The sequence below is a fragment of the Schistocerca nitens genome, chromosome 1, assembly GCF_023898315.1.
Source record: "Schistocerca nitens isolate TAMUIC-IGC-003100 chromosome 1, iqSchNite1.1, whole genome shotgun sequence".
Taxonomy (NCBI): domain Eukaryota; kingdom Metazoa; phylum Arthropoda; class Insecta; order Orthoptera; family Acrididae; genus Schistocerca; species Schistocerca nitens.
Genome location: NC_064614.1, coordinates 88,351,168 through 88,366,752, shown reverse-complemented (window position 1 = coordinate 88,366,752; position 15,585 = coordinate 88,351,168). Strand labels below are relative to the sequence as shown.

The 15,585-nt window shown below is 37.8% G+C and overlaps 1 protein-coding gene across 3 annotated transcripts in view; it reads left to right on the top strand.

The window, feature by feature from the left end:
- The window catches only part of LOC126241393 (scoloptoxin SSD14-like), a 483,336-nt gene that overhangs the window by 395,727 nt on the left and 72,024 nt on the right, over positions 1–15,585 (top strand). For all 3 annotated transcript variants that reach the window (XM_049948003.1, XM_049948004.1, XM_049948002.1), the window contains one exon: positions 261–481. In XM_049948003.1, the coding sequence (XP_049803960.1) occupies positions 261–481 (221 nt within the window). The remainder of the gene's footprint in view (positions 1–260; positions 482–15,585) is intronic.

The window sequence follows — 15,585 nt, the reverse complement described above, 5'->3', positions numbered from 1 at the left end:
CAATGTGTGCACAATTCCTGTATTAATGTTCACTAATAGGTGATCACACAGTTTTGATCAGAAGTGTATTATCATCTGATTTTTTTGGCCTGCAGCTTTGCAGAGTTTTAATGACTTTTTTATGATAATTTCACTTTTTAAAGTACTGAACAGAATATAACAATAAGATTTTGCTTTTGATCTACGACAATCCTGATTTAAACTATGTCTTTATTTGAACAATATCCTTTTTTAAAATTCTTCACTTACGGTCTTTTCAGAGATATATTGGAGATGGGAGGTAATGCTGTTGAGGCTGCAATAGCTGCTCTCTTCTGTGAGGGAGTGATCTGTCTGCAGAGCATGGGAATAGGGGGTGGCTTCCTAATGACAATTTACTCTCGAGAGAACCAGACTGCAGTGACACTGAATGCACGTGAAACAGCGCCTGCAAATTCCTCTGCAGACATGTACCATGGAAATTCTGCACTTTCTCAACGTGGTAAGTGTCTTCCAAGGATTTAAAAATAGTCCATAGCTACTGTTTCAGTATGTAGGCCTACTCTGACGTTATTAATCAGTTATTTTTAGATAATTTAATTAATTTATTTTGTTTTTATGCTTGTGGGTCTGTGGCATACAGTATTTTATAAGATATCGATACTTCTATAAAACAGAGATGTCAGAATAGTAATGGGTCATAAAACAGTAGAACATAATCATCTTTATCAACTGCAATAACAATAAATTTAATAATGAGCAATGAAAGGGGAAGGTTTTGGGCATAGGATCAGTCACATGGAACGCAGAACCATAGGTCTTGGCCATTTTATGCATTATTTTTAATATGTAGGTATTTGCATTCCTGCCCATAACTTTCTGAATCTGCTCATGGATAAACTAAAGGAAAATTTAGAATACTGCTGTGGTGATGTTTACTTCTATAGGATCTCATTCCACATGTCTGGCATCAATTTCAAGTTCTGAAAGAAAAGCATATCACTTCCTGACATTAAAACTGGGTGCCACACCAGTACCCAGACAAGGGTCCTTATATTTCCTGAGCAATGGTCTAACTGATTTAGTTATCCAGCTGACAGCCTTTGCTGGCGCAGGACTTGTGAATCAATAGGTAAGACAGTATGAGCAATGGTGGCAAAAGGTAAGCTTGCAGGATTGAGTCTTCATCAGGTGTACAGTTTAAATCTGTCATGAAAGTGAATAAGAGTGCAACTACATTGCATACATTGCAGCCTAAAGGTCCATGCTTAAATACAACTGATATGGACTAATCACTGTTTTATCATTTACCAGTTGGTGTGTGTGTGTGTGTAAATAATCAGTCCAGCAACTTGTAATCTTACCCCCCCACTCATCACTATCAAATTTTCATTAGTGACTTCATTAATTTTAAAAGGTTCGAGAGGCTTGAAATACGCAAAAGAAAAACTTGTCACTTATCTTCATTTTCTCTTCTTGTTGTTGGCTCCAGTTCTTGCACCTAGGGGTACATTCTTGTGGCTGAAATTTTGATCTATAACATTGTGAGTTCTTGATGACTAAATAACTGATGAAGATTTGCCTGTTTACTTCTTGAATTTTACTCTTTGTCACATTTTTCAAAATCACACTGACTTCACAATCTCATTTTTCATAAAACCATCAATTAAATTGTTGTAGACAAAATGTTAAAGAAACCCATGCATTTCCATCAGAGACATGCCTACTACTACTAACATTCTGCAGTACTCACAATACTCCAAAGAGTTTACAAACTTTCTTGACAAAAGAAGAATCTTAAAGTTATATTATTATTTTATAAATGAGTCCAGAAATTAATTTACTAATTTGCATTAAATTATGCAATTAATAATGATTTTTAAGTATGCTAGAAATTTCGTAATTTCAAATATTTCTAAAAGAAGAAGAATTTTAACTGTACATGCAGAGGGTGACAAATTAAGTTCTTTTTATACTTTTTAGTTTGAAATACACTCCTGGAAATGGAAAAAAGAACACATTGACACCGGTGTGTCAGACCCACCATACTTGCTCCGGACACTGCGAGAGGGCTGTACAAGCAATGATCACACGCACGGCACAGCGGACACACCAGGAACCGCGGTGTTGGCCGTCGAATGGCGCTAGCTGCGCAGCATTTGTGCACCGCCGCAGTCAGTGTCAGCCAGTTTGCCGTGGCATACGGAGCTCCATCGTAGTCTTTAACACTGGTAGCATGCCGCGACAGCGTGGACGTGAACCGTATGTGCAGTTGACGGACTTTGAGCGAGGGCGTATAGTGGGCATGCGGGAGGCCGGGTGGACGTACCGCCGAATTGCTCAACACGTGGGGCGTGAGGTCTCCACAGTACATCGATGTTGTCGCCAGTGGTCGGCGGAAGGTGCACGTGCCCGTCGACCTGGGACCGGACCGCAGCGACGCACGGATGCACGCCAAGACCGTAGGATCCTACGCAGTGCCGTAGGGGACCGCACCGCCACTTCCCAGCAAATTAGGGACACTGTTGCTCCTGGGGTATCGGCGAGGACCATTCGCAACCATCTCCATGAAGCTGGGCTACGGTCCCGCACACCGTTAGGCCGTCTTCCGCTCACGCCCCAACATCGTGCAGCCCGCCTCCAGTGGTGTCGCGACAGGCGTGAATGGAGGGACGAATGGAGACGTGTCGTCTTCAGAGATGAGAGTCGCTTCTGCCTTGGTGCCAATGATGGTCGTATGCGTGTTTGGCGCCGTGCAGGTGAGCGCCACAATCAGGACTGCATACGACCGAGGCACACAGGGCCAACACCCGGCATCATGGTGTGGGGAGCGATCTCCTACACTGGCCGTACACCACTGGTGATCGTCGAGGGGACACTGAATAGTGCACGGTACATCCAAACCGTCATCGAACCCATCGTTCTACCATTCCTAGACCGGCAAGGGAACTTGCTGTTCCAACAGGACAATGCACGTCCGCATGTATCCCGTGCCACCCAACGTGCTCTAGAAGGTGTAAGTCAACTACCCTGGCCAGCAAGATCTCCGGATCTGTCCCCCATTGAGCATGTTTGGGACTGGATGAAGCGTCGTCTCACGCGGTCTGCACGTCCAGCACGAACGCTGGTCCAACTGAGGCGCCAGGTGGAAATGGCATGGCAAGCCGTTCCACAGGACTACATCCAGCATCTCTACGATCGTCTCCATGGGAGAATAGCAGCCTGCATTGCTGCGAAAGGTGGATATACACTGTACTAGTGCCGACATTGTGCATGCTCTGTTGCCTGTGTCTATGTGCCTGTGGTTCTGTCAGTGTGATCATGTGATGTATCTGACCCCAGGAATGTGTCAATAAAGTTTCCCCTTCCTGGGACAATGAATTCACGGTGTTCTTATTTCAATTTCCAGGAGTGTATAATACATTGTATACAAAATCATATGAAATTCTTTTAGTTAAACAGTCGAAAACGTTCACCTATATAAGAATTGATAGTATATATGGTATCAGTTATTTCTATAAAAAAAAAGGTAGTGCTAGAGGAGGGTGTCCCATTGCAAGGTCCCCATCACAAAATTTGGATACAGGGTGTTTACAATATCCTGTGACAGACTACAAGGTTTGCCAAATAGTGTACAAAATTATGTCGAGGATAGCAGATAGGTGTATAGAAGTATCTAATACGTAACATATTACGGAAAATATATGAGAAATATCTACTATACACATCATAATCTATACATATATCAGGATATGGTATTCAGATTTTCACATCTGTGGAACGTACTGTCACAAGACAAATAACACAATGTCAAAACTACAACATTACACAACTAAACTATAGAAATAAATACAGAGACAATGTAAATTACTAGAATTATAAATTGTAAGTTAACATCCATACAATCAAACATTCAAATCAAAAGAGAAGAGAAAAATTTCAGAGCCTATGAGTACGACAAATGAACTGACTCGAAAAACTCAGAACGATAGGTACAGACCAGAAGAATATATTCAATCATGAGTAGGAATATAGTACAAAATCAGTCAGAGACATACACCATAGTATTTGAGGATGTGTTGACTCATGAAAGAACAAAATAATGGATAAATATTAAGGCCTAAGTTTATGATGTGGGGATTGACCCATGAATCCAAACACACTGGGTACAAACCAGCAGAAAATGTTACAACACAACAAAATGAATAAAGTTCATAATCACATCAATAAGTTCAATTATATGCAAAAGGTAATTGTAAGAAGCATCAAGCTGCAATCAATGGTTGGACGTTCTCCTTGAGCACACACAAACATAGTCGCGATGACCACAGTTACCCAAAACAGAGTTAAGTATTAATCTGTCCACAACTCAAGTTCCAATCAGATGCAATATTGCAATACTCAAGAAAAATACAAGTAAACAGAGTCATAGTGATCTTTGAAGGATGACACAATCTGGTAGCTTGAGAACCAAAACCAGTGAATGAAACCAGGCATTTATATATCTTCTTATATTGGCCATACTGGTAAATGTCTTCCACAGTATTTGCTAATTGTCCATACAAACTAACCTACGTACACAAAGACCCAGAAGATTCATTTACAAATGATAAATAAAAAATACATAATTATTTAAATTTACATAATGCATTGGAAAGTCAATCCCCCTACTTGAAAAAAAAAGTGCATTTATGCTGAATAACACTGTCTGTAGCAGTCTTGGCTAACAATTCACAAATATAAGTCACAACACACATGCAGTCAACAGATGCTCGAGTACGTTACCCAGCACCCATGACCTCTTGCAAGTCGACTGGTCCAGTAGGGTGCAGCCATACAACAGTGTGGGGACTAGAACCACCCACATCTTTCCGTTTCCTCCCTAGAGTTCTCACCACAAGCTCCAATGGATAGGTAACTTCCTGTCTAGCAATCACATCAAATCCTGAAACCTTGTTTTGTGTACTGAATATGCTGTTCAGTACCTTCTTCACATCACACGAGATATGTTCTCCTTAGTAACTTTTCAAAGTCAATTATATGGGATTTATATCAGGTGTGAATAAAAAGTGTTCACATATGAAACATCAATATTCAGTAAATGTAATGAGAAGGAATGGACTAATAAGGCAATACACACAAATTATTACAAATATAAATACCTGGAATTACAAAATAAATGTAGTTGATATGATGATAGCAGACAACAGTGCATTAGTCATGAGACTACTGTCTGGGTAACCAACAGACAAATACATGGCAATCGAATTATGTATTTCACAGAAGAATAGTGCCAAAAGAAAAACTAGACACTTTCAATGCCTCACTGTCCAGTATAAACTGGCAGCAATTAATTACAGAAGCAAAACCCAATGGTGCCTTAAATGTTCTTTTCCAGACACTAAAAACCAATTTTAATGAGATGTTCCCACTGATACCAAAGAAAAGCCACACAGGCAAAGCACAAGGAAAACAGAAAATAGTAAATGCAAAAACATGGTACACACCTGAGCTAGCCAATCTAAAAATCATTGTTCTAATGTGGAATCACTGTGCCAAAGCAGCCACAGATCCAAATAGTAAACAATTGTTATGCAGCAATTACTTAGAGGCCAAGAGATTTTAGAGAAAAAAAAGTAGAAGAAGTTAAGAGGAGGGGAATGATAGATTCATAAGAGAAGCCTAGAATCTGTGCAAAGCACCCTGGACTCTAGTAAATGAACATAGGAAGAAGCCCACTTCCTCTTCTAATGCTTGCAGTCCTGATGACTTCAATGACTACTTATCAATAGTTATAGAAAACACTGTTTCTGAAATCCCAGACTCGGTTATAGATCCTGCTGTTTAAATACAAAATAAAACTCACAGTAAATTTGAAACATGGAAAAAAGTACACGCAAATGGCATAGTGAAAATAGTAAAATCTTACAAAACTTTGGAGAGTCAAGATATCTATGTGATGTCCTATACTGTCCCAAAGAAAATTATTGGAAAAGTAGCACAGTCATTAACAACAGCTATAAACAGCTGTGTATGTGCAGGAGTATTCCCAGATTTCTTGAAACTTGAAGGACAGTAACAGTTTACAAAAAAGGAAACCCAGATAATGTGTTAAGTTGCAGGCCAATATCAATCATTCCTATACTAGCAAAGTTGACTGAATCCATCATGAAAGATCAGATCCTAACTTATTTTGGAGAAAACAATCTCTTCAATGATGCACAACATGGTTTCCAGAAGGAAAAGCCCTGTACCACTGCAGCATTAGACTTATTAAGAAAAGTAATGCAGGCATTTGAGGAGAGAGAGTTTGTGGCACTCACACTGTGCGATCTAAGCAAAGCTTTCAACTGCATCCCCCACAAAATCTTGCTCAAAGAACTAAAATGCTATGGTGTGGGAAGAACAGCCATAGCTACACTTCAGTCTTACTTGGAAAACAGAAGGCAAATTGGTTCAGTCCAATGAGTAATATCCCAGGAACAGAAGGTAGAATACGGTGTGCCACAAGGTTCAGTCATAGCCCCACTCCTCTTCCTCATTTTTGTAAATGATCTAAGTGAAGTTGGTGAGACACTGAAATTTGCGGACGACACCACTCTTATTGCCAAAGGGGAAAATTGTGCCCAAGGAGTCATGAAGTCTGATGTACAGTTTGAAAACGCTAAAAAATGTTGCATCACTAACAAGATGAAAGTAAACAAAGAAAAAACTCAGCGTATGGTACGCAGTCTCAGAAAAAACACATACACTGACCATACAGAATCTGTGAAACTGTTAGGCTTCACCATATAACACAAACTCTCATGGAATGGACACACTGTGCATGTAGGCAAGAATCTCTCTCTTGTAATATACCTCCTATGAAGATTAAAAAAATGATTACAGACCAGTTTCTGATGACTGTCTGCTACGCTTTGTTCCATAGCCACATTCTGTATGGATTACAGCTATGGGGTCATTCAGCAGGCTGTACGGATGTGCTGCTACTGCAAAAGAGGGCAATAAGAACTATTGCATCAAGCAGCAGCCAGGAACAATGCAGATCGTTATTCAGAACATTGGGAATAATAACTGTTTATAGCCACTATGTATTACTATGCCTTATCCACATAAGGGAAAAACTAGACACCTACAGCAAGAGGCATAACATCCATAAACGTAATACCCGCAGCAAAGAAGACAATAAATCTACCAACCTGCCGACTGTCCAAAACAAGAGACAGTTCTCCAATGATCGCTGTGAGGAATTTCAATAAACTACCTGTTCAATTGCAGACCCTGCCACTGTACAACTTCAAGAAAGAAATTGCTGAAGGCCTAAAACAATACCCACTATACTCGGTCCAAGAATTCTTTGACTGTGAAGAAAGCGAATGGACACAGTGAACATGACATAGTCTGTATACATTACCTGTATAAAGTTAAGATGTTATTCTGTAATTCACTATATTGTAAATAATTTGATTATAACTTTGATGCAGTAAGTCCAGCCAAGGCTGGTGAATTACGAAGACCTGGTAATAAATGGTAATAAATAAATGGTAAATGATACTATTATTAATCTTTGCAGTACAAATTTTGAACATTATTCCATTTCAAAACTGTAAAAAGATCTACTCCTTTAGTCTCATGACATATATGTATCTAATTCTAAAGCCCAAATCTATTACAGAGCACAACTTATATAGTGTATCACAGATTTTAATTCAGTCAATAGATAAGACAGAACTTTAAAATTCACATCATCTTACATACTAAACACAGACAAACAAAACACAGTTATCTAGTCTTATAAATCTACAAATAGATTTGACCTCAGCCACTGGATAGGACAGAACTTTAGAAACTGCATGACCTTACATACTACATTCATGGCAAACAAAACACAATTATATAGTCTTATAAATCTACAAATATAGTGAATATTTTTTATACACTAGGTATCATTATGCATCCATGTTCATATGTCTTGTCCTTCATGTTAACTGTACTTGACAATTACATACTTGCTTTCCTTAACAGTAGCTCCTCTTATCTTTACATGTGCAATTTCCACAAATTTCACTAAACATAATCTTGTCTCTAAATTGTTCAGATATACGACAAATCAGACTACCTGTATCAGTCAAGCATTTCCCTTCCCACTGGTCAGTTTTAATCATAATGTAAGGACATACAAAATATGAATCATCATATCCGCTATTAGACACTTCATGTAAGAGCTCACTTTAAATTTCATCAAATGCTACATCCATATTGTTTTTGCAGGGTTTTATCAATGTATAGTCAAGTAAAGGTAGAACACATGGAATGGGTTCCACAGTACAACTAACATCACTTATTACAGAAGGAACACAAAATATTTTACTGTTAAAATTACATTTCGTACTTAGATCTACTTTCACTTCATTCCACCAATTTAGATACAAATTTTGACTAACCACAGCTAGCTTATTCCAGGATGCATATTTATCTATGTTATCATCAATCTGGTCACAAACAAATTTCAAAAATTTTTCACCTTTATTCTTTAGGCTTACAGATAATTCACCTTTACTGTTTGGATCGTTATACTGCATGACATTAATGAAAAACTGCTTTGACTGGACTGGTATCCTATGCCTCTCACATACATCATCACAAACATCACTTACCTTATCTGTATTCACAAACAACTCTGAAATTTCTTTATTCTTAAACTCTACAAATACCTGATACTTATCATCATCATCATCATCATCATCATCATATGCTTCCAAAATTAGTTCATCAACAACATCATTAACAACACAAGTCTCATTACCATCAAAGTCACACACTTCTCCTACATTCATTTGCAATAAGCTACCAGTCTCAGACATACCAGCCTCTGTCAGTTCACAGCTCTCATTCACATGTACATCAAAAATACCACCTAATTCATATCAATACAATCATCACCTGTTTTACATACATCAATAATACTTTTTTTCTGACCAGGAGAAGAAATTATTAGTACACACTACATCAAAATTCTCATTATTCTCACATCCTGGTTGGTGATTAGTAGCTACATCACTATAATTAAACATAGTATTCCAAAACTTTTGATCAAAACATAAATGAGAAATCAAATATTCCTTCTGTTCAACTTCAGATACTTGTGCCACATTATTAACACTATTATGATCGTCTAATTGCAAGTGTAAATTGGGTGTCCTGTAGTTGTTGTGTTCCTCACCCCAAAACTGTGGACCTTCATTGAGGCGGACTGCTGTTTCCTGAATAGTTACCTCTATGATTGTTTTTCCTATTAAATTGCCCATAGTTATCCCCATTGTTCCTATTCTGCTGATGTTAAAACTTTCTTTCTCTATTACCAAGCTGACCCTGATAGAAATTACCATTATCTCTGTTTCTGGAGTTATTGTGATCTTTATCATATCGATTATTATGGTACATGCTTCTTTCTACTGCCCTATCCAGCCTGTACACATATCATAAAAATTGTTAAAGGCAATCATCAAGTCCGTGTACTAAATCTCACTGCAACCTCTCTGGTAATCTCCTTTTTAGTGCATCAGTCAATATCATTTCATCAAACGGCCTGTCAATATGTGGTAATTTCTTAAGCTGATTCTTACAGAACTCTTTCATTGTACCCTCCCTGTTCCTATAATTTTGACCATTCAGAAATTCACTTTTAATTCTCCATTGTTCAGCTTCCAACCAAAATTTATTTTAAAAAACTTTTTCTGAACTTCGGTATGTCTCCCACTGACTTAAATTTAGATGCACCCAAGACAGAATGTCGCCTTCAAGACCTCATGCCTGACACAAAACTGTCTCTACAGTGGTGCAGAAAATCTATTCGATGTAAATTGTCTCTTGACTGGAATGTTGGACCATCCAATACCATTGTTTGAATAAAGATTTTTGTGAATACAATTTTCCTGAACTACTGAAATTTTTTGATCTAGAACATTTGCATTAATTATCGCACTGTTTTCAACATTGTAAATTTTTTGATCTAAACTACTAAAGTTCTGTTCCATTTTTTCTGCTACGGCTTTCTGTTCAACTTTAATTTCATTAACATTCTTCTCCTGATTTGCAGATTTTGCAGCTAACTCATTCTCCAAAACAATCAATTTATTTTCTATGACATTGACTTTTTCATTCAACATTTTCATCCATCTGACAACCCATTTTTTAGTTCTGAAACCTGACTACTAAGTTGGCCTATTTGGTGTTGTACCCTGTCCATTTTATCATTGTTTTCAGTTTTCAGGTCATTTAATTGTCGTTGTAGTGAAGTAAATTTTTCAGTTAACTGCTCATTAAGTGCATGGAATTTGCTATGTTATCTGTTTTTATTTCTGTTAATTGATCATTAACTGCACTGTTTTGCCAAAATCAACTGCATAATATCAGTTTTCGCTGTTTCTTTGCTGACTACACTTTTACTTAGTTCAAAGATTTCTAAGCTGGATGCTACAGCTTTCACATCTACTTCACTACCCTCGTCTCTATTCATTTTCCTAGCAATCAAGTCAAAAAAAAAAAGTTTCACAAATAGTTTCTACTTATCTTTTCTTATGTCTTTGTCGTATTTATAAAGTCCTCTTTCAATTCATTCGATCTGTCATTGTTGATATTATCTTGTCACTGTTGATATGACTTTGTTGGGCAACTCTCGGGTCTTCTTTTGTCAAGTCATTGTAATTACATTTATATATAAACTGCAAATGACACAAATCCAAAATCCATTCTTCTTCTGCAACAGACAAAACTTCATTATCAGTCAGTAGATCATGGCTCAAGCCCACACTTGTAGTCTTACTCTCCCACACATCACTATTAAATTTTTCTTAGTGTCTTCATTAGTTTCAAAAGCTTCGAGAAACATAAGACATACAAAAGAAAAACTTTTTACTTATCTTCATTTTCACTTCTTGTTGTTGGCTCCAGTTCTTGCGTCTGCAGGTACATCCTTGCGGCTGAAATTTTCATTTATAATGTTGTGGGATCCCTGATAACTAAATAACCGATGAAGATTTGCCTGTTTATTTCTGAAATTTTCTACATCTACATCTACATCTGCATGTATACTCTGTAAATCACATTTAAGTGCCTGGCAGAAGGTTCATCGAACCACCTTCACAATTCTCTATTACTCCAATCTCGTATAGCGCACTGAAAAAATGAACACCTATATCTCTCCGTACGAGCTCTGATTTCCCTTATTTTATCGTGGTGATTGTTCCGCCCTATGTAGGTCGGTGATTGTAATTTCGTGAGAAGATTCCGTCACAACGAAAAACGCCTTTCTTTTAATGATTTCCAGCCTAAATCCTGTATCATTTCTGTGACACTCTCTCCCATATTTCGCGATAATACAAAACGTGCTGCCTTTCTTTGAACTTTTTCGATGTACTCTGTCAGTCTCACTCGTAAGGATCCCACACTGTGCAGCAGCATTCTAAAAGAGGACGGACATGTGTAGTGTAGGCAGTCTCCTTAGTAGGTCTGTTACATTTTCTAAGTGTCCTGCCAATAAAACGCAGCCTTTGGTTAGCCTTCCCCACAACATTTTCTATGTGTTCCTTCCAATTTAAGTTGTTCGTAATTGTAATACCTAGGTATTTAGTTGAATTTACGGCTTTTAGATTAGACTGATTTATTGTGTAACCGAAGTTTAACGAGTTCCTTTTAGTACTCATGTGGATTACCTCACACTTTTCGTTATTTAGGGTCAACTGCCACATTTCGCACCATTCAGATATTTTTTCTAAATCGTTTTGCAGTTTGTTTTGATCTTCTGATGACTTTATTAGTCGACAAATGACAGCGTCATCTGCAAACAACCTAAGATGGCTGCTCAGATTGTCTCCCAAATCGATTATATGGATAAGGAACAGCAAAGGGCCTATAACACTACCTTGGGGAACGCCTGAAATCACTTCTGTTTTACTCTATGACTTTCCATCAATTACTACGAACTGTGACCTCTCTGACAGGAAATCACAAATCCAGTCACATAACTGAGACGATATTCCATAAGCACGCAATTTTACTATGAGCCGCTTGTGTGGTACAGTGTCAAAAGCCTTCCGGAAATCCAGGAATACGGAATCGATCTGAAATCCCTTGTCAATAGCACTCAGCACTTCAAGTGAATAAAGAACTAGTTGTATTTCACAGGAACGATGTTTTCTAAACCCATGTTGACTGTGTGTCAATAGACTGTTTCCTTCAAGGTAATTCATAATGTTCGAACACAATATATGTTCTAAAATCCTGCTACATATTGACGTTAACGATATGGGCCTGTAATTTAGTGGATTAATCCTCCTTCCTTTCTTGAATATTGGTGTGACCTGTGCAACTTTCCAGTCTTTGGGTACAGATCTTTCGTCGAGCGAACGGTTGTATATGATTGTTAAATATGGAGCTAATGCATCAGCATACTCCGAAAGGAACCTAATTGGTATACAGTCTGGACCAGAAGACTTCCTTTTATTAAGTGTTTTGAGTTGCTTCACTAATCCGAGGATATTTACTTCTACGTTACTCATGTTGGCAGCTGTTCTTGTTCGAATTCTGGAACATTTATTTCGTCTTCTTTTGTGAAAGTGTTTCGGAAGGCTGTGTTTAGTAAATCTGCTTTGGCAGCACTGTCTTCGATAGTATCTCCATTGTTATCGCGCAGAGAAGGCTTTGATTGTTTCTTGCTGCTAACATCCTTCACATACGACCAGAATATCTTTAGATTTTCTGCCAGGTTTCGAGACAAAGTTTCACTGTGGGAACTGTTATAGGCGTCTTGCATTGAACTCAGCGCTAAGTTTCAAGCTTCTGTAAAGGATCGCCAATCTTGGGGATTTTGCGTCTGTTTAAGTTTGGCATGTTTGTTTCGTTGTTTCTGCAACAGTGTTCTAACCCATTTTGTGTACCAAGGATGATCAGCTCCATCGTTTGTTAGTTTATTTGGTATAAACCTCTCAATTGCTGCTGATACTATTTCTTTTAGTATTAATTTGTAATGAGTGGAGATTGTCTCTCAGGAAGGCGTCAAGTGAATTTTTATCTGCTTTTTTGAATAGATATATTTTTCGAGGATTTGGGGATTACAATATTCAATCTCGCTACGACAAACCTGTGTTCACTAATCCCTATAACAGTTATGTTGCTGGTTATTAACTCAGGATTATTTGTTGCTAAGAGGTCCAGTGTGTTTTCACAACCATTTACTATTCGCGTGTGCTCATGAACTAAATGCTCAAAATAATTTTCAGAGAATGTGTTCAGCACAATTTCAGATGATATTTTATGCGTACCTCCGGAATTAAACATGTATTTTCTCCAACATATTGAGGGTGAATTAAAGTCACCACCAACTATTATTTTATTCTTGTCACATTTTTCAATATCACACTGACTTCACAATCTCCTTTTTCATAAAACCATCAGTTAGATTGTTGTAGCCAAAATTAAACAAACATGAGCATTTCCATCAGAGGCATGCCCACAGCTACTAAAATCCTATGGACGTAACGTTAGCGACAGCCCCGGACGGTGCACAAGTCCCGCCCAATCACCCCCCTCCACACCAATCCATATCCTAAGCTCCGCGCATGGTCTGCCGCATGTTCCAACATCAGAGTTGTTCATATCACAGATATGCCAGTCATAACAAGGGAGAAAATCAGTAGTTAGTACGAAATACAGTTTTTCCGGTACCATTGTGAAGAGAATTAGAGATATGTTCATTGAATGTGCGAGTTGAAAAATCATCAATAAGAATGAAAAATAAAAATGGTATCCACACTGTCTTTTTTATTTCATTAGCTTTCATCTTCACTCTATCAAAAAATCCGATATTTGTTAACTGCAGTGAGCGAAAATTTCCGTCACATCGCGTAGTGTAAGAAATTCTGTTGGGAAATATTAATTGGCAGTATCGCCAAGGATGCTGTCCATTATCTCGATGGTCTAAAGTCAATGTTGTGCATAAACAAGGCAAAGTCGATGTCTTTGTTTGTTTCTGATTACCTCATTAAGACTAAAGAATATAAGAGTGGGATAATGTAGAAATGCGTAATGCAAGCAGTCAGATATTTATACAGTGACATTCTTCATTAATATTTGCCTGTGTAATGGGTGAATTTGTACTTGTGAACTCTTATGACTGCTTGCTTATAGGAGACACGAGGTTACTTTGAGTTCTTCCTCAGTGTTTGAGAGCTTTAGAGCTGCCTATTGTTAAACATATGTACATAATTTCGTCAGTGTCATTCCAACACATGTTATTGTACTTTAATGACTGTTAGATATCAGTCTGTTAGCTATCAGTTTTGACAGCAGTTGGCCACAACAGTCAAGATTAGGTACCTTGTGTATGATAACTTTATTGAGAGTGCATATCTATGTTTCATTTTGACAGTATTACACAAACTGCTAAGAAGTACTAACACCACAACACTGCTAGTATGAACAACCGCGGTAAAACAAAAAACGACGAACAAAAACACGACAGCGACGAGGACTACCAAAGATCATATTGATGCGCTCTTGTTTGGCGGGGCGGGGATGTGGAGGGGTGGTAAGTGGGCGGGGCTTGTGCAAATGTCCGGGGCTGTCACTAACGTTTCCTTTCTATGGTACTCACAATATTCCAAAGAGTTTACAATCTAGACAAAAGAAGAATCTTCAACTTATATCATTGTTTTATAAATGACTCCAGAAATAAATTTAGTAATTCATGTGAGATTGTGCAATTAATAATATGATTCTTAAGTATGCCAGATATTTTGTAATTTCAAATATTTCTAAAAGAAGAATAATTTTTACTGTACATACAGAGTGTAACAAATTATGTTCTTTTTATACATTTTAGTGTGAAATATAATACATCGTATACAAAATCATATGAAATTCTTTTAGTTAAACAGCAGAGAATGTTCTTGGTATCAGTTATTTCTATACAGAAAAAAGGTAGTGTTACAGGAGGGTGTCCCATTACAAACTGAATATATAGTGTGACACAGCTGGTACAAGGGTTATCATTGAAGGTAGTCCCAGTGTCAAGTTATCTGTCTTCATTTATGAATGTATACTTGTGTTGCTAGAAGCATAAAGCAATGCTGTGAGCTTTATTTCTGTGTGCATTATTTCAAGTGGTGTGTAAGCCTTACCCACTACCCATACATTTTGTGACCCTGTCAATGAAGAAACATATATAATTTTGGACAGCCCTTTTTTTACAGTTAAATATGGTGCCATGAGAATAGAAAACACTCACAAACCATTAGCAATGAGATTGAACAAATTTGCAGTGAAATTCAGGTTTTGGATCTCTCCCTTCTTGCAATACAAAAAGTGGACACAGTGCAGTGCAAAGAACTGAATGCTAAATCAGTAAACAATCCTGCTTCAGTTCAAAAAATTCAGACAACTGTGCCAACTACACACCACTATGAATTTGATCTTTCCATTACCCCAGGGAAGTGATGTTAAGAGATTTGAAACTGTTGACTGTCCAGTGATTTCTTCTGCCTTGCAATTGCCCTCAGAAGTTAGAACTGCCTCTCAATTGGCTCATGCAGTTCTTCCACTCTGCAT